The sequence below is a fragment of the Engraulis encrasicolus genome, chromosome 1 (assembly GCF_034702125.1).
Source record: "Engraulis encrasicolus isolate BLACKSEA-1 chromosome 1, IST_EnEncr_1.0, whole genome shotgun sequence".
NCBI classification, from domain to species: Eukaryota; Metazoa; Chordata; class Actinopteri; order Clupeiformes; family Engraulidae; genus Engraulis; species Engraulis encrasicolus.
In genome coordinates, this window is record NC_085857.1 from 8,555,304 (window position 1) to 8,576,135 (window position 20,832).

General features: G+C 44.2%; 1 protein-coding gene across 3 annotated transcripts in view; it reads left to right on the forward strand.

The window, feature by feature from the left end:
• The window catches only part of LOC134447042 (inactive rhomboid protein 2-like), a 92,092-nt gene that overhangs the window by 54,502 nt on the left and 16,758 nt on the right, over positions 1 to 20,832 (forward strand). For all 3 annotated transcript variants that reach the window (XR_010034565.1, XM_063196330.1, XM_063196341.1), the window contains 11 exons: positions 2,676 to 2,794; positions 4,389 to 4,601; positions 5,447 to 5,558; positions 7,636 to 7,710; positions 8,900 to 9,061; positions 11,658 to 11,743; positions 12,248 to 12,311; positions 12,623 to 12,717; positions 19,500 to 19,575; positions 20,029 to 20,129; positions 20,663 to 20,816. Coding sequence is in view for 2 of the 3 variants with exons in the window: in XM_063196330.1 (XP_063052400.1) it covers positions 2,676 to 2,794; positions 4,389 to 4,601; positions 5,447 to 5,558; positions 7,636 to 7,710; positions 8,900 to 9,061; positions 11,658 to 11,743; positions 12,248 to 12,311; positions 12,623 to 12,717; positions 19,500 to 19,575; positions 20,029 to 20,129; positions 20,663 to 20,816 (1,257 nt within the window). In the remaining variant the exon portion in view is untranslated. The remainder of the gene's footprint in view (positions 1 to 2,675; positions 2,795 to 4,388; positions 4,602 to 5,446; positions 5,559 to 7,635; positions 7,711 to 8,899; positions 9,062 to 11,657; positions 11,744 to 12,247; positions 12,312 to 12,622; positions 12,718 to 19,499; positions 19,576 to 20,028; positions 20,130 to 20,662; positions 20,817 to 20,832) is intronic.

Here is a 20,832-nt window from a genome sequence, read left to right on the forward strand (position 1 = left end):
TTCAAATAAACTCACTGTGAGACTGTTTTTCATCCCGGAATGCCAGCAGTTGATACAAATCTGAGTACGGTGTGTAAAGCGATGTTTTCAAATAAGTGTTTCCTACGACACTCCCTCGAACTGCGCTGCCAAAAGTTGCATTTTGGGGTTTTCTGACAGTGGACCGTGGAAGTGATAACGAGAGCCATCGTACACTTACTAAACACTCGCATAAGCATCAGGCTGACTCGGGACCGTGATTAATTAAACTTTTAATCCTACCTGGAGCCCCTTTAACTCTTTAAGATGGCATCCATCCGCCATCTCCCCCCTGTCCTGCTTAGAAGCTGCGGCCCTCAGAGAGAGAGAGAGAGAGTCTTCCATGTCAGAGTCCCCTCCACTAGCTTGTCTGAGCCCTTTCATGACCATGAAAGTCACGCCCCTATAAACCACATGACTCACCAAGCTCTTATAATAGGGATCGTTATGTCCCTGCTATAACAGTGCATGTGTTGTACAGGCCGGATCTTATCTTGGGTGGCACTTCACCCATGGCATCAATCTAGCCTACAGTATGGGCGAATGTTTTGAGAACCTTATTAAAGGGGGTCTAGGTAGGATTAAAAGATTAATTAATCACTGTCCTGAGTCAGCCGATGCTTATTTGAGTCATTAGTAAGTGGAAGATGACTCTCACGACCACTTCCACGGTCCGCTGTCAGAGAACCCCAGATGCAACTTTTGACAGAGCGGTTCGGTACGAGTGTCGTGGGAGAGACTTCTCATAAGAAAAAAATGCTTTACATACCATATTCAGGTTTGTATCAACTGCTGGCGTTCCGTGATGAAAAACATTCCCACAGGGACTTTATTTAAGCAGCATTTTTTCATGACTTTGTAGATTTTGAGACAGGCATGTCACGGGCACCGCGCAAACAACATCATCCTACATTGTGTTCCTTTAAAGACAGTTCTTTTCTCTCCTTTTAGTCTCATAACCTTATCTGTTGTTTTTGTTCTTTCATTATTCCCTCTAATGAGTTTCTCGTCATCATTCTCTTTTCTCTTTCTGTCTTCGTCTCCTTGTCTGTTTGTTTTTCTTTGTATTAGCTTGTGTCTCCTCTTGTCTGTCTATGTAATGTGTGCTATCCTGCTAAATCCTATAGAGCCCTGTGTGTGCACCTCTTAACAGGCAGTCTCAGCCAGCGTCATTAAAAATGAAATTATGTAAAATGACTATTTTGGGTCTGCTGCGATGGCGGATGATGTCATCATGTGACTCCAGTCTGATGTGATGTGATGGGCAGTGTTGCCAGATGTGTCTGATTAAATCCCGTCCAAAAGCCTCTCAAAAAACGCCAAAATGCGCTAAATTCCGCCCAATTTCAGCAAATTGCATTGATTCTTATGGGCACAAAACTGCTGAAAAAAAAACCGCCAAATGGCCAATTTTTCCCGTTTTTACCCGCCAACGCTCATCCCAAGTAGCCCAATTGGGCGGGCACCCGCCCAATCTGGCAACACTGCTCCAGTTTGATGCGATGTGATGGGCCTGGCATTCTGGGCTTTCTGCTTTTTTATCTGTTGTAAATACAGCCCTGTTCTACCTCTCATTTACACAAGTGCAGCATACTTAATGATACAGCCAAGTGACAGTGCAAACACGTCATTTTCAATGCAAGAGCATAGGCAGTATAGTTGGCAACGTACTCTGTGATAGAGCTGGCAGTACAGAGTCAGTTAAATCACAATGTTTTTTAAACATCTTTTGTGTACTGTATAAATAGTATCAATGGCTACGTGCACATGACGTTTTTAATTTTAGAATTAATCATTCAGAATTAAATAGTTCTGTCAAGTTTCCTTTGATCTTTTATTTAATTCCAAATTAAGAAGTGTGTACGTGACGTTTTCAAAGCGGAATTAAGCTTTATTCAGAATTAAATGGCGTTAATTCCGAATTAAATGTCTCATGTAAACTTTGCCACTATTGGGGTTATTGGTAAGGGTGAAGTAATTAATCTATAATTGAAGGAATGATGCCCATCAGTAAAACAGAAATCATGGAGTAAATGGGGTCGACAGGGTTCCCACAGGTTATGGAATTTCTGGAATATCGTGGATTTATTATTATTTTTTTTTAATCCAGTCATGGAAAGTAATGGAATTATATCTTTAATTGTTAAGGGTGAAGTAATGAATCCCTAATTGAAGGAATGACGCTCACCAGTAAAAAGAAATCATTGTGTAATTGCGGTGTGCTGGTTACAGTGTGCTGACCAGTGATGTCCTGCCATCCCTCCCCACGCCATCATTATCAATTAGGGGATATTTATAGAAGCCATCTGTCTAGCGATGAGCATGGAGCCCGTCACTCACTCGCTCACTCAGTCAGTGGGCATGTTGGTGCTCATCAGTCTTACTGGACGTAAACAAATGACTGTGCTGCTGCCATTGTTTGTTTGTTTGTTTATTTATGTATCTATTTATATTTCCCTACTGACGTGTATCTCGCAGTGCTTCTCCATTAACGCCTTAGCGCACAGGTTGCCATATCTGATGGCTCTTGTTTACCCCTTGTGTGCGTGTGTGTGCGTGTGCGCGTGTGCGTGTGCGTGTGCGTGTGCGTGTGCGTGTGCGCGTGTGCGTGTGCGTGTGCGTGTGTGCGTGTGTGTCTCTCTCTCTTCTGTTCTCAGATGGACGCTCGAGAGGAGATGTACTCCATGGCGGATGACGTGTTCGAGTCGCCCCCCATATCGGCGGCGTACGGCCCGGGAGTTACACCCTTTGGAGAGGGGGTGCCCACCTCCAGCCTGTGAGTCCCACGCCAAGCCAGTCAGTAGAAATACAATACAATACAATAAGGTGAATTCAGGTCAATTGGGCCACCTTTTTTGCATACGCGAATGGCCCAAAGTGGCCCAATTTACCTGAATTCACCATACAATACAATACAATACTGGATGTATTTATGTAGCGCAGTGTATCACAACAATGAAGTCGTCTCAAAGAGTGTGAGAAATGGACACACAGACTTTCACATAGTGTGACATTGATAAACCCATTGTGCTTTGCTTTCGCAGTCCGGCATTTAGTTTTTACACCAATTTTTCAAATGTAATGTTTCTACTGATGCACAGTATAATCACAAATGATCTTTTGAATCTAACATGTGTGCTTTCTAAACGTTTATGCTTTGCTAAACATTCTAAACCAATGCAATGTAATGTAATGAACATCCATCCATGTATCTGTCTTCCTGTGCAGTAAGGACATCAGCAAGACGATTTTATGACTGTTGGCCTTAAGTGACCTTGGGTTGTCTTAACCATAACCGAATGTCACTTAAAGTGATACTGTCCCATTTTTGGAAATAAGCTTATTTTACACCTCCCTTCAGTTAAATAATAGTTCCTTGCCTTTCTCCTGTACTTCCAACCGTTTTCTAGTTATGGCAGTGCACATTTTACCTCCAAGCTAACAGTTAACATTGAGTCCTATGAGACCAGTTAGCCGCGAGCTGGTCTCATTGGACTCAATGTTAAAGGGACACTGTGCAGGAAATGGTCAAAAAGGGTACTGCAACTATGCTGCTCATTGAAACTGGGCTGCCAATTGCCAAATTTGATCTTTACATGAAAGTGAGAAACAAATATTTTCTAGTATGGTCCAAGTAGAGTCATTTTTGCAGCTAAAAATGGCTATTTTTGGAAATTCAAAATGGCGGACCATGGAGAAGATCCCCTTTTTCATGTATGAAAAGTGCAATTTTTCCAGTCATAATGAATACTTAGAATTTGATAGTGGTGGTAAGTACTCATGAAAAAGGTAACATTAGTGAATGGGCAGCATGAATTCTGTAAATAAACAACTAAAAATCTCACACAGTGTCCCTTTAACTGCTAGCATGGAGGTAAACTTTGCACTGCCATAGCCAGAGAACGGTTGAAAGTACAGGAGAACGGTAAAACCCTATTATTTAACTCAAGGACAGGTGTAAAATAAGCTCATTTCCAAAAATGGGACAGTATCACTTTAAGGCCAACAGTCCTAAAATGTTTATGACATGGACATAATGTTTATGACACGTACATAACTTTGCCATGACTCTGTCATGGCACTGTAATGACATGCTTATGACGTGCTTACACCGGCGTCAAGTGATGTGGTACCCTTTCTTCTTGTGCAGTAAGGTATTACAATACTGTTACAGCCCTAAGTCGCTTTGGATAAAAGATTCTGCCAAATGCAATGTAATGTAATGTAATATAACTCTTTGAACATCCATGTATCTTTCTTCTTGTGCAACCATTTTTTTAAAATGTTTTTTATCTTGTTGTAAAGCACATGGATTTTCTTCCATGTATGAAATGCGCTTTAGAAATAAATGATCTTGCCTTGCCTTGCAGTAAGGACATCACCAAGACGCCGCTGGCGTATGACAAGCTGTACCCGCAGCAGAGGAGGGGGGGCCGCATCGCCTCGCAGGTCAAGCACTTCGCCTTCGACAAGCACAAGCGGCTCTACGGCATGGGGGTGGTGGGCAAGTGGCTCAACAGACACTACAGACGCAGCATCAGTAGCAACGTGCAGAAGCAGCTGGAGGACTTCCACAGCCACCGGTGGGCAGAGTAAAATATAATACATGTATTTATATAGCACAGTATCACAACTATGAAGTAGAAGCAGCTGGAGGACTTCCACAGCCACCGGTGAGGAGAGAGGAGGAGAGGAAAGTAGAGGAGAGTAGAGTAGAGAAGAGTAGAGTAGAGTAGAGTAGAGGAAAGTAGACTAGAGTAGAGCAGAGTAGAGTAGAGTAGAGTAGAGTAGAGTAGAGTAGAGAAGAGTAGAGTAGAGTAGAGTAGAGGAGAGTAGAGGAAAGTAGACTAGAGTGGAGTGGAGTGGAGGAAAGTAGAGTAGAGTAGAGTAGAGTAGAGTAGAGTAGAGAAGAGTAGAGTAGAGTGGAGAGGAGAGGAGAGAGGACTTCCAGTCACCGGTGAGGAGAGTAGAGTAAAGTAGAGTGGAGAGGAGAGGAGAGAGGACTTCCACAGTCACTGGTGAGTAGAGAAGAGGAAAGTAGAGTAGAGCGGAGTATAGTAGAGAGGAGAGGACTTCCACAGTCACCGGTGAGGAGAGTAGAGTAAAGTAGAGTAGAGTGGAGTGGAGAGGAGAGGACTTCCACAGTCACTGGTGAGTAGAGGAGAGGAGAGAAGAGGAAAGTAGAATAGAGTAAAGTAGAGAAGAGGAAAGTAGAGGAAAGTAGAGTGGAGAGGAGAGGAAGCTTTCATGTTCTCTACCTGAAATGTTGTTGTCATTTACACTGTAATGACTCTCAAGTATCTCAGAGTCACATGCTGTGAACATTACATTTCACTATTACAAAGACACCATCAGGAGCGTACCTATGTTCCCCGGGTCCTATGTTCAATGTTATGATAATGTGTGTTGTGTGGGTCATTTCCCGCAGGCCTTACTTCACGTACTGGATCACCTTCGTCCACGTGGTCATCACCCTGCTGGCCATCTGCACCTACGGCTTCGCGCCCGTCGGCTTCGCCCAGCGCTCCACCTCAGAGCTGGTGAGTCTCCTGTTTATTTTTTTACTTGTATTTATTGACTAAACAGTATTGTTGTGGTTTGTTGTCGCCCAGCGCTCCACCTCAGAGCTGGTGAGTCTCCTCGTCCTCACAAAATGTAGTAGTGTGAGGGATAAGCGTAGTGCACAGCCAGTAAAACAGGTGCTGGATCAAACAAAGACGCGTAAAAGAAGAAGGAAATATCCTTCACACTGTTGCTGCTCACTGATTTATTAAACACAACGGGCCCTTCTCAAAACCTAGTGCAGTGCACTTCCAAGTGTATCAGCCTAATTGGTCACACCCAGTGATTGGATACTCTTTATTAGTCACACCCAGTGATTGGATATTCTGTAGAGTTCACCGAAGAGTATCCAATGACTGGGTGTGACTAATTAGGCTGATACACTTGGAAGTGCACTGCACTAGGTTTTGAGAAGGGCCCAACATTTCGACCTCAGGCTTCTTTTTGTCACCCCTTCCTAGGGTTGCAGCCTTTGTCTGACCATTTAAAATGCTGGACAATCAGGACATGCAGGGCCAGGTGGCAGCACTACCCCCTCCCAGGGTTGCCAGATGAGGCTGATGATTTCCAGCCCAAAAAATGCTCAAAGCCCACCTGGAAGCCCTAAATCCCGCCCAATTCTATTGATTTCCATGGCCAAGAATTGGGTGGGTGTTTTTTTTCTGCTAAATGCCATTTTTATCCGCAGACGGACATCCTAAGCAGCCCAATTGGGCAGGAAACCGCCCAATCTGGCAACACTGCCCCCTCCCCTACTACTCCACCAAACCTCTACCAACCATGTCAACCGCCCCTAGCAACCAGTCACACAACATCCCTAAACCCCCAAAGGCAGCCGCTTTCACACCTGAAGACACCCACCTCCCCCACAGCACAGTCTGTTCATCATACCTCAATCCTCACTGTTGCTGTCAGTAGCCTTCATGATCTACTAGTGATCAAACAACAGAATTGATCAGTCTCTTCCACTAAGCAAGCACCACCATAGAGACACTTAACACCAATCATAACACAACACCAATCATACCCACACGCCCTTAGAAACAGTCACATGACATCATCATTAAGCTCCAACAGTACCTGCTGGCTGCCTGTAATAATTGTTCCCTGGAGATAATTTTGTTCTTCTGCTAGACACACACACACACACACACACACACACACACACACACACACACACACACACACACACACACACACACACACACACACACACACACACACACACACACACACACACACACACACACACACACACACACACACACACACAGAGGTGGGTGGTGGTGGGAGGTTGTTGTTTGGGTTGCCCAGTAATGTTGCCATGTAATGCGTAATTGCCTCGTCTGACTACATCCAGCCATTAGCCCTCATGGTAAACACAGGCTGGCTGCAGTGTTGCCAGATTGGGCGATTACCCGCCCACTTGGGCTGCTTGGGATTGCCGTCTGCGGGTTAAAACGCTAAAAATCGTCCATTTGGCATTTTTTTTCTGCAGTTTTATGCCCATAGAAATCAATGTAATTTGTTGAAATTGTGCGGAATTTAGCGCTTCCTGGCGGTTTACCGTTTTTGAGCACCTTTTGGGCGGGATTTGATCAGACACAAGCTTTTTACCCAGAGGAGTCTTGTCTAGTAACCACAGAGACAGTGGTGTGGGGGGCAGACAGGAGAACTTACTGAAAAAAAAGAAACCAATTTTACCAAGCAAACTAAGGAAACTTCTTGAGAAACTATAACATAAAAGGTATTGATTGAAAAGCAAATTTAATTTTGCCTGTATCCTTTTTCTGAAACTCACTTGTAGAGGAGATATTTACAGTACCACGATGTGTGTTTCTTCCCTAGTTAAAATAAAGATGAAAGAAATGTAAAAAGGAATAAATAAAAAGGTCACACATTTAGCTAAAAACGATGATTTCCCATAGCCCAAATCAGTGCCGACCGCTGTTACCCATAGCAACTGAGAGACATCCAACTATCTGTGCCACCCGTGTCCTTTTTTCCTGTCTATTCAGTATTCATCCGTCTCTTGTGGTTTTCTTCTCCCTGTAGGTGCTGAAAAACAAAGGGATTTACGAGAGTGTGAAGTACACCCAGCAGGAGAACTTCTGGCTGGGACCCGGCTCAGTACGTTGGTCTGACTACTCACTCATCTCTTCTGTTCTGTTCTGTTCTGATCTGATCTCATCTCATCTCATCTCATCTCATCTCATCTCATCTCATCTCATCTCATCTCATCTCATCTCATCTCATCTCCTCTCCTCTCCTCTCCTCTCCTCTCCTCTCCTCTCCTCTCCTCTCCTCTCTAACGCAAACTCAACAAGTTCAGATGGTCGCCCCTTGCAGTTTTGTCAGTATTGCACCATACGCACGCACCTGTGTACCTTATATGTGGTGTTCTCCCATGCACGATATTAACATTAAAATTCACATGGCGCCTCATTCGTGCATGAAATGTGCCTGCCCATGTGTGCCCTGCAGCAAGCAAATCCCTGGCCTTGGCTTATACTGTATGATGGCAACCTTTCCTCTGTGAGCCACACCCCGGGGTGCAAAAGTAGTGTAGGGGATGCGCGCACATCAATCAAACGTGCGTAAAAGAAGAAAGAAAATCCGCACACTGTTACTGCTCACCGATTTATTTAACACAACGTTTCGACTTCAGGTGGTCTTCGTCAGGTGTATAGGTGTGTGTCAGCCCCTCACTCACGGGCTGACACACACCTATATACCTGACGAAGACCGCCTGAGGTCGAAACGTTGTGTTAAATAAATCGTTGAGCAGTAACAGTGTGCAGATTTTCTTTCTTCTTGTCCACACCGCAGGGTAACCTCGTCCACCTGGGGGCCACATTCTCCTCTTCTAGTGTATATTCCATTCTACAGTTTTTGCTTTTTGGGACTTTTTTTTAGCACGTAAAACTTTTCATGGCTTATGAATTCTTGAATACACAAGCACATGATGATACATGATGATACATGTTTTGTATGTTGTTGTCTCTTCTATGTGGGCTGTGCCTCTTCTCTTCAGGATGACCTGATTGAGTCCATTACAATTCCCAGGACCACTTCGACCCCCCCAAAAATCTTCAGGGACCACCTGTCAACTGAATTGAGAGTTGACAAGTGTTAATGTGACACTGCTAATTTCGATGCAGAGCACTTACTTTTTATTCACATTACAAGTCGGTCTTATGGTGAAAATAAGACTTCAGCTATGTTTAGCTTTGTAATTATATTACAAATATAGCCCCGGACCACACTTTGAGAATCACTGTTTTATATGATAAATATTTTATATGTCTCTTCTCTTCAGGATGACCTGATCCACCTGGGGGCCAAGTTCTCCCCGTGCCTGAGGCAGGACTCCCAGATCGTGCGTCTGATCCAGAAGGCTCGCAACCAGGAGAGGGAGACGGGCTGCTGCGTCCAGAACGACAACTCCGGCTGCGTGCAGTCACTAGAGTCAGGCTGCTCTGTAAGTAATATTATTATTGTTATTACATTGCATTTGGCAGACGCTTTATAACAAAAGCGACTTACAAACGTGGACATACTCATAGCCAACATCACTAGCAGATACAAAGATATACAGAACAACAAGTGTACAAGTAGAACAAGCTCTTTTTTTTTTACCTCTGTCAAGCAGGTTATGTGATTGGGTGATTTATGTGTACATTTGTTACTTTGTTTGTGTGTGCGTTCGTGGTGCGTGTGTGTTTGTGTCCACCAGATGGCGATGGTGCATGCGTTCTCTGAGTGTCATTTTTTAGTTTGTCATTTTACTTTTTAATGTGTTTCTTTTTGGTAAACATAAAACGATAACAATGTAAACAAATACAACATTCAGTACAAAATCAGCAAGCTGGCTGTGCGCGCTGCAGACGTGAGAAACGGGCTGCCCAGTGACCCACCACATATTTACAGTATATACACATAAATGCATACGCCACACAAACACACACACACCTGCATGGGCGCATATTTGGTACTGAATTTCGAACCCAGTCGCATGTCTCTGAGAGCAAAGCTGAGAAAATCATTATTATTTTAAAGATATTTTTTGGGGCTTTTTTGGGCCTTTATTTCGGATAGGACATTGAAGGTACGACAGGAAGTGAGTGTGGAGAGAGACGGGGGAGGGCTGGGAAATGACCCCGTCCGGACTGGAACCGGGGTCCCCTTGGGCATGCAAGCCCAAGTGTGGGGGGGCTTAGCGCGCTGTGCCACAGCGCCCTCAGAAAAACATTCTTTTTTGTGATTTTAATTTTTTGCAGAATGTGTATGTTGAGGTCTTGAAGAAGCTATTCGATGCTTCACAAAACAATTTGGATTTATCTAAAAGCTGACATGGTCACTTTAAAAGGGCTAACTTCCTGTCTGTTCTATGGACAAGAGAACCATTTAAAAAGCCATATTTTCATATACTTTCATATCAGTGATTTCAAGATTACCGTGTGTAAGGTATCATTGTAAAACTTTGAATCCATCAGAATTCATGATCACCTCAATATGCCCCTTAAGGCCTACTTGCTGCCTTTTTTCTTGTGCCTTGTGACATTTACACACATGCACAAGTAGGCCTACACATGCCACACATTCACACTAACGCACAGAGACACTGGCTGTATCTCAAAGTCAAGGATCCTGGCCTTGCTAGCCGGTGAAACGCCCAGTGATTGGCTACTCTTTGGTGAACTCTGCGGAGTAGCCAATCACTGGCCGTTTTCACGTCCTAGCAAGGCCAGGATCCTTGAGTGCGTTACAATATGGGACCTTGCCTCCTCCACTTGCGCTTGTCTCCTCATCCTGCCTCCTGGCCCCTCCTCCGTGGAGAAAACGATAAAGTTTCCCAGCTGTCAGCCTAGCCACCACAACTTTTGGGGGGACTGTTTTTCATTCACCATCTCGATTGCAAATGAGAAAAAGACTTTACAATTGAGCTTTTGCAAGATATTGAAATATAATGCTTTGGTCAGTGATGTCATCATGACATATTACGTCCTGGTACGAGGAGACAAGCACAAGTGGAGGAGGCAAGGTCGCATATTGGAACGCACTCTCTTTGTGGATTCCTATACACTAGTGAGATATTCATCAGCTAGTTTCCTGCTTCCTGTGTGTATTTCTGCATCCACATCAGTGATAATGTGCCTCCTCTTTCTTATCTACTTGGTTGTGACTGCTGGGCACTAGTTTGACCTCCCTTATCTCACGAGAAGTGTAAATACTACATGAGTCATACAGATCCAAACAATATCCTTGTGAAAGGTTCATTAAGGGATGATGAATCTGTTTTAAACATTGTTATATACTATGTGTAATGTAATCATTCTTGTTCATGAACCAACATGTTTTTAATCTTGCCAAGATTTGCATTTATTAGTTGTAGTTTTCCCCCCGACATTATGAAATATCTTTTCTGTCATCTGCGCACATTTATGTGAGTGAACCATTTACTATGTAGCAGGCCCAGGGTGCATCCCAATATGTGACCTTGCCTCCTCCACTTGCCTCCTCCACTTGCTTCTCGTCATGATGACATCACTGACAACAGCATTATATTTCAATATCTTGCAAAAGCTCAATTGTAAAGTACTTTTCTCGTTTGCAATTGGGATGGTGAATGAAAAACAGTCCCTCAAAAGTTGTTGTGGCGAGGCTGACAGCTGGGAAACTTAATCATTTTCTCCACGGAGGAGGGGCCAGGAGGCGGGACGAGGAGACAAGCACAAGTGGAGGAGGCAAGGACACATATTGGGATGCACCCCCAGAGTTCAGAGCACATACCTGACATGCACAAGCACATACTGGTATGCACACGCCCAGAACGCTCGTGCTGCACGGGCTTGTACTGCCATCTACAGGTTATCTTAAACATTGCTCGTCTTTTTTTTTTTTTTTACACAAGTCAAGTCAATTTTATTGTCAAGTTCTTTACATGCACTGGTCATACAAAGAATTGAAATTATGTTTCTTACTTTCCCATGCAGACAGACATAGACTCTAGACGCTTGGTGTGGACATAGACAATTACACAAGCCTGATGCATCACTCTTTTTCTCCCCCCAAAGGAAACGCTAGGAACGTTTATAAAGTGGTCAAATGAAGATGTGGACGTTTTGCGGTCGTCAGGGGCGGTGTGCCATCAGGACCCAAGGTACACCAAGATTTATTTCATATAAGATTTTACAGTAACATGTCTGCGGGTCTGAGGGGTCAGTCACTTTGTGCACAGAAATATTAATAAAACCTCTAAAAAAAAGTTGCTCAGTGCTCGAGTCATCCCTGGGTCTAGTCATTGTGAAGTAGCCCAGTTTGTCTGGATGTCTGAGGGTGCTTCGGACACTTTTTTCCAGGGAATGTTGCCTTGACATGCTTATTGAGAACTGAACCCAAATTTCATCAGGTCGTAGTTATCAGAGGAATTTAGCGCACTCAAGTAGAAACCGCCGACTGACCTATCATTGCTGCCTTTTTGACTGTCGGTGTATTTGGCTTTATTGAAAATGTCCTGTTTTTTGGGGTTCAATCTGGGAATTATCCCATTTTTAAGCTCAAGGTTGACAGGAACCATTGAATCTTTTTCCTTCATTGTACCTTTATATGTGTCTTTCCTGTTTTCCCGCTCACTGCTTTGTCATGTGACCTGTGATGGCGACAGGATCTGTGAAGAGCCAGGCTCCATCGCACCGCACGTCTGGCCTGATGACATCACCGCATGGCCGGTGAGTGAAGCGCTCCTGGTGCAAAAATGAGGATGTACAGTGAGAAATAAACTGAATTTGAATGTTTTATCATACTTAAAAAAAAAAAAAATGAGTCATGGTATATACAGTATCCAGTCTGGACATATATTAAATTCGAATTAAATTCAAATGTAAACTAGGTTTGAAGGAAAGAAATAGTATGAATGCAGAAATGATCTACTCATCTTCACCCCATAAGTTCACTTGTGTGGTCTCCCGTTTGCTCATGCTGAATGCAAGATAGACTTTAAAAAAAAAATCTTTTGAATCCTGTTGTTGACTGATTCCAGATCTGTACAAAGCGTGGTGGGCTGAACCACACTGGCCTCCGCCACATGGACTGCAAAATCAAAGGGCGACCCTGCTGTATCGGCACCAAGGGCAGGTAATATACACTATTACTTACTATTACTATTACACCAAGGGCAGGTAATCGGCACACTATTACTGACTATTACTATTACACCAAGGACAGGTAACCTACACACAATATTACTTACTATTAGGGGTCTTACACACTAGGGCGGTAAAGCGCCGCGGAACGGCCGCGTTTTTTTACCGGCGTCGGTGAAAATACATTGAAACATATCTGTCCTTACACACCAACCGGCGGTAGTCGAGCGTCAGCGGCGCGGGAGCCGGCTCCGTGCCGCGCTGCATTTGGAAAATAGAACTCGAGCGTATTTTTCACGCCGGCAACCGGCGGTGTCTCATTCAAATGAATGGCAAAGTAGCACGCTAGCTTTGGCTGTGGGGAGGGTTTTGAACAGGACTGGCCGCGCACGCCGACGCTGTCAATGTGAAAGGCAGAGAAAAACACGCCGGCCGAAACTAAGCAGAAAGACCGCGTTCGTCCCGTGCCGGTTCCGTTCCGCCTTGGTATGTTTTGGCCCTTACTTTTAAGGGCAGGTAACTTACACACTATTACTTATAGGTAACCTACACACTATTACTTATAGGTACCCAGGTGAAAAACCCATATACTTAAAGTGTACTTTTTTTGACCGTACTTAGTACAAAGTGTACTATTTTTGGCGATTTAAAGTGCGCTTCATTGCACTATTAGTGCGCTGAAGCACTGCTAAAGCAGTCGGATGCAGTAGGCACACTGAGGATGCTAAATTGGCACCGCTTTTGGACAACTTTAAGTGCACTACAAGCATACTTTTGAAAGTATGCTCCAAACACGCTTTTCATGCATTCGTATGGCATTAAGAGTGTGCTTGAGTACACTTCTATAACATTTTATTGTTACTAGAAGTTCAATAAAAGTATATTAACTTCATGCTTCTTTGGACTACATTGGAACATTTTAAGTCTGTAAAAAGTATATCATATTAAGTATTGTAAATATATAACAGGTATGCTTGAAGTATATTTACAGTACACTCCCAAGTAGCCTACATGAAATAATATAAATGTAATACTACAATCCATGCTGGTCCTCAGAGCTCGTACATTACACACAGCCACATGTCACAGTAGTGATACAGTATGCATGCCTATACACGACTGACATTTACAATCATTGCAATGTTACAGAGATTTCAGATACACATATCACTTTATTTAAATCTTGATCCACCTTCCTGCAATTGATCACTTGAATTGATCTCTAATGGAGTCTCTCCATTCTTTGTTTGAACAACTAGTTCCAACTTACCTCCCACCATGATCTCAAGGGAAGTGTGAGCCTGTATATATACCACAACATATACGTGACCATCATAATGATGGTGGGAACATGGTCATTTTTTTGTGTACCACTTTAAATTTTAAAAACTCCTACAATAAACACAGAATATAACAATGAGTAATATTTTCATGCAAACCAAAAATATTCCTTCAAGATAAATGGCTTTCTGTTTGAGAAATTTAGCTCCAAGAAGTGCATTGCATGATGGGACATGCATGATGGTGCATGATGGGTAAATGCACTTTGTCTAAGCACACTTTGAAGATATTTGGGTGAAGTACAATCATGGTGCACTTAGAAAAAGTGTACTTGCAATATGTTAAAGCGATTTACTTTAAAGCGCACTATAGAAAATCACACTTCGAAGACATTTGGGTGAAGTGTAATCATATTGCACTTTTATAAAGTACAATTGCAATATGTCATTAAAAAATACACTTTTAGTAAGTTCACTATTAGAACACTATTAGTATATTCCTCTAAATACACTTTAGACAAACATATTCGAAGTCCACTTGAAGTATGGTTCGCTAAGTGTACTTTCTTTGAGAGCAACTTAATTACATCTAATTTTAAGTACACTTTAAATAAGCATATTGTAAACATACTTTTTCATAGCACAAAAAGCACGAGTGCACTTTTAACATGCTAAGTACACTTCAGTCATGCTTTTATTCTACTAAATTGAACCACTTTTTCACCTGGGTAACCTACACACTATTACTTACTATTACAATTAAACCCTGCTGTATCGGCACCAAGGACAGGTAACCTACACACTATTACTGACTATTACACCAAGGGCAGGTAACTACACCTACTTTATTTACTTTTAAAGGTAACTGTTAAGAAGATGTATTAATACAACTAGACACGACAATCAGATCAGGTTTACATTTGACTTTCGCGACAGGAGAGAGAGTGACGGCCTGGACAACATCGTCCTCACTTGCCGTCTTTCGTCTCTCTGTCTCTCCTCCCACGAAGGTTGCTTTTTAATGGAAACACAGGGATGGAAAATCATAGTACAGCACATTGTTTCTCATCAGAGGCAACATTTAAATGTAGCATCCTAATCACATAGTTCCCTGGTGAAATCATCTTGGCTAGAGTAGCAGAGTGTAATACAAAAGGAACAGACAGAATGAAACGGCATATAAAGAAACAATTATAAAAGATTATAATTTTTCTACAGTAACCTACATACTTATTTACAGGAAAGGCAAATCTCTATCGCTCCCTCGCTCCCTCGCTCTCTCTTTGTCTGTATCTCTTTCTCTCTCTCTCTCTCTCTCTCTCTCTCTCTCTCTCTCTCTCTCTCTCTCTCTCTCTCTCCCCCCCTCTCTCTCTCCCCTCTCTCTTCTTTCTCTCTTCCCTCCCTCTCTCTCTCTCTCCCTCATTTTATTACTCAGATGATGATCCTCTCCCCCTTCACTCTGCATTTGAACTACTCCCCTCAGGGGGGCACTAGAGAGAACACATTGCCAGAGTCGTATCTTAATACCGGTATACGGCTCTGCACATTGCAAAGAGACACCTCTACAAGCACTCCATTTTCAACAAGCAATGGGAAAGACTGGACTGGTACCTGACTTGTATACAGTATATGATGATGTACAGTATATATATACAGTATATGATGTGTATGCTAGGAAGGGTGGTCAGAGGGAGGGGATAGATGTGTTCACTGACTTGTTGTTCACTGATTCCCCGATGCAGCTCGTTCAGTGCCTCGCTTCTGGCGCTGGTGGTATTGCTAGGAGCGAGGTAAACTGCGACCAGTAGAATGGCGGATATTTCTCTTGGTAGATAGAAGGGTCGGCACTTGATGATCATGAACTCCACTAGTGGAGAGCAGTGTCTCTGTACCACCGTAGCATTTTTGCACCAAGCATCATGTGTGTAAACACATATTCCTCCCCCTCGTTTTTTCTCTGCAAGGGCTCTGTCCGCTCGGTGGCACGTAAGTTGCTCCAGTTGTAAAGCCGAGTCCGGTATGCCGTCGTTCAGCCATGATTCTGTAAACACGGTTACACAGCAGTTTCTCACAGTTTTGTTCGCTGATCTTAGTAGCCGTATGTCATCCATCTTATTGTCCATAGATCTTACGTTTGCCAAGAGAATTGATGGTATTGCTGGACGAGTTGGGTTGGCTGCAAGCCGTGTTTCGACGCCACCTCGTTTGCCTCTCTTCCTAATTCTGGAGCACCTCTTTCGCCGTCGCCATGTAGGCGAAGCAGACGGGTCCGATGTATGCCGCCGTAGTATCCCAAGTTCTTCCAGTGTCTCTATTGGTATATCCAATACATCGCTTGAGTTGTCCATTCTTATCTGCAACAGCTGTTGCCGACTGTACATGCGTTCCGACATAGTTTCCGACGATAGACATTTCGAATGACACATTATAACACAAATAAACACTGCGAGTTGGGAGAGTAAGGAGTCGCTGCAGCTACGTGCGCCACATCCGGGATGTGCTCTGAAGGAGGTGAGAAAATGGCCAGAGGGATCCGTGTCACGACTACAAGACTGCTTTGAAACCACAGATTGGGACATGTTCAAAACAGCTGCCACCCACAGCAACCACATTGACATTGAGGAGTACACAGACACTGTGACCTCCTACATCACAAAATGCATTGATGATGTTACAGAAATAAAACGCATCACCACCAGAGCCAACCAGAAGCCATGGTTCACAGGAGACGTTCACAGACTGCTGAGGGCCAGAGACAAAGCCTTCAGAGCAGGAGACGTAGCTGGCCTAAAAGCAGCAAGAGCAAACCTGTCCCAGGGCATCAGGAAAGCAAAAAAGGAATACTCGGACAAAATAACAACACACTTCAAAGACAGCAGAGATGCACAGAGCCTGTGGCAGGGCATACAGGCCATCACGGACTATAAGCCCGCACCACGAAGCTGTGACAACAACACCTCTCTGCTAAACGACCTGAACAGTTTCTTTGCCCGTTTTGAAGCACAAAATGACACTCATCCACAGAAAACTCCCCCTCCCCCCCATGATCAACCCCTGTACCTGTCCTCTGCCAGTGTGAAGAGGACACTGGCCACCATCAACCCACGCAAAGCAGCTGGCCCAGACAACATACCTGGCCGAGTGTTGAAGGATTGTGCAGAAGAGCTGAAGGATGTCTTCACAGACATCTTTAACATCTCTCTGGAGCAAGCAGTCATCCCATCACTTTTCAAAGCTGCTACCATCATACCCGTGCCGAAGAAATCATCACCATCATGCTTCAATGACTACCGTCCTGTAGCACTGACGCCCATAATCATGAAGTGCTTCGAACGGCTAGTCCTGTCACACATCAAAGCCACCCTACCCCCCACCCTGGACCCCTACCAGTTCGCATACCGAGCCAAGCGATCCACGGAGGATGCAATCTGCTCTGCCCTCCATCCAGCCCTCACCCACTTGGACAATAAAGACTCATATGTGAGAATGCTGTTCATTGACTTCAGCTCAGCATTCAATACCATAATACCACAACAACTCATCAGAAAACTGGACAAACTAGGTTTCAGCACCTCCCTCTGCAACTGGCTGCTGGACTTCCTGATGCAGAGACCACAAGCAGTACGGGTAGGGAATAACACCTCAAGCACCCTGACCCTGAGCACGGGGGCTCCGCAAGGTTGTGTTCTCAGCCCCCTGCTGTTCACGCTGCTGACACATGACTGCACAACGACCCACAGCACTAACCATCTAGTGAAGTTTGCGGATGATACAACACTGGTGGGCCTCATCACTAAGGGCGATGAGACCCACTACAGAGAAGAAGTAGACCTGCTGGCCAGATGGTGCAAAGACAACAACCTCCTGCTGAATGTCAACAAGACCAAGGAGATTGTTGTCAACTTTCAGAGGGTCCAAAAACAACTGCCACCACTGACCATCGACGGTGATGCTGTGGAGAGAGTGAGCAGCACCAAGTTCCTTGGAGTGCACATCAGCGACGACCTCTCTTGGACCACCAACACTACATCACTGGCGAAGAAGGCCCATCAGCGTCTCTACTTCTTGCGCAAACTAAAGAAGGCAAGTGCTACACCCTCCATCATGACAACATTCTACAGAGGAACCATAGAGAGCGTCGTGTCCAGCTGCATCACAGTGTGGGGAGGAAGCTGCACGGAGAAAAACAGGAAGACACTCCAGCGTGTTGTGAACACAGCGAAGAAGATCATTGGAGTACCACTCCCCTCCCTGCAGGACATTTACACCGCACGCCTCACCCGAAAAGCACTGATGATCATCAAAGACACAAGCCACCCTGCACACAAACTGTTCAGCCTCCTGCCCTCTGGAAAGAGGTACAGGCGCCTCCGTTCCCGTACCACCAGGCTTGCAAGCAGCACGATGCATCAAGCAATCAAGATACTGAACACTCAACCCACTCTCCCTTCACTGTCAGCCTCTAGCCAGCCAGGCCACTGACAACGCTCCCCCCCCTCATCCCCACCACCATATCTGCGACTGAACATTCCACCTGCACTACTACATCTGTGACTGAACTTTCAACCTGCACTAACTCAAAACATACACATGCACACACACACACACACACACACACACACACACACACACACACACACACACACACACACACACACACACACACACACACAAGCACACTGCACTTTCTGCACTAAACCCAAACATACACACACTGACACACAACTCATACTCACACACATACACACACACACACACACACACACACACACACATACACAGGTACACACACACAGACGCACACCGCACTTTCTACCTGCACTAAACACACACACACACACACACACACACACACACACACACACACACACACACACACACACGCACACACGCACACACGCACACAAAACACATACAAACACACACACACACATACTGCTGCTGGTGTATTTAATAAAAACCTTTTTTTAATTATTTATTTCTTCAAATGCTACTATTACTATGTCAGAACGCTATAAAGGACTTTTAGAAAAAAGAACAACAAAATACCTCCTCTTAATGTATGTTCTCTACAAGTCTTCTGTTGTCCAGTCTTGCACTTTAAATGTCTGTATGAGCAATGTCTACGTCCATACTGTCTATGTCCATGTATGAGTACTGTCTATGTCTATACTGTCTATGTCCTTACCTAGATTAGTCTATGTCTGCATGGGAGAGCAAGAAACGCAATTTCAAATTCTTTGTATGACCAGTGCATGTAAAGAAATTGACAATAAACTTGACTTGACTTGACTTGACTTGACTAGATGCAATGATCTGTGGATGTATATTTGCTTTGACCAATGGAATGAATGTCTTTTTGTCTGTTTTTTTAATAGTGAGACCAAAGATAATCTCTCCCTCTCTCTCTCCCTCTCTCTCTCTTTGCCTCTCTCTCTGCCCCTCTCTCTCTCTCTCCTCTCTTCCCTCTCTCCCCCTCTCCGTTCTCTATCAGGTGTGAGATTACGACGCGAGAGTATTGCACTTTCATGCACGGCTACTTCCATGAGGAGGCGACACTGTGCTCACAAGTATAAAAATACATTTATATTAGACATTTATTATGTTATTCTGAACAGTATAGGATAAAAATACATTGATATTATAAATTAATTATATTATTTTTAACAGTAGGATATAAAATACATTTATGTTATACATTTATTATATTATTTTTAACAGTATGATATAAATCACATAAATGTAAATGATCCTTTTACTGAGTGATTTAAAGCAGTTATTGTTTTATATTATATATCCTGTCTGACATACTGTACATGCAATGCCTTGGTAAATGTTGGTTCTTCACACACACACACACACACACACACACACACAGACACACACACACACACACACACACACACACACACACACACACACACACACACATAAAGCATGAAGACCGTTAACATTAGAAGCCACATCATCTATATTCCTTGTTTTCCTCTCTCTCTCTCTCTTCTCTGGGCATGCGTCCTCAGGTGCAGTGTTTAGATGACGTGTGTGGCCTGCTGCCGTTCCTCAATCCAGACGTCCCTGACCAGTTCTACAGACTCTGGCTGTCTCTCTTCCTACACGCTGGGTGAGATTATTTTGTTGTTGTCTTCATTCATGACAGGACAGTGAAGGTGTTGACAGGAACCGAGTGGGGAGAGAGACGCGGGGAAATGCCGGCAAAGGACCCGGGTCAGGAATCGAACCCAGGTCGCCGGCGTAGTAACCCAGTGTCGTACCGTACGGCCACAGCAGGGCCCTCTCCAGCCTATCAGTTAGGTTAGGCTACTGACTTAATGTAACCGCTCATTGTTACCAAGACTTGGCATTATTTTTAGCTCACTGGAGTGGCCACTGTGGATAAATACCAACAACAAAAACGTAGCCGTTTTACTGTCCAGTTTTTGTTGTTGGTATTTATTTTGTTATCTTTTCGATGATGTCTTAGCTAGCTAGACAGCTGTCTAAGCAAGAAGATAATGATGGTGTGTGTGTGTGTGTGTGTGTGTGTGTGTGTGTGTGTGTGTGTGTGTGTGTGTGTGTGTGTGTGTGTGTGTGTGTGTGTGTGTGTGTGTGTGTGTGTGTGTGTGTGTGTGTGTGTGTGTGTGTGTGTGTGTCTAGGCTCCTGCACTGCCTGGTGTCGGTGGTCTTCCAGATGACCATCCTGCGTGACCTTGAGAAGTTGGCCGGCTGGCATCGCATCTCCCTCATCTACGTCCTCAGCGGCATCACCGGCAACCTGGCCAGTGCACTGTTCCTGCCTTACAGAGCTGAGGTACAACACACACACA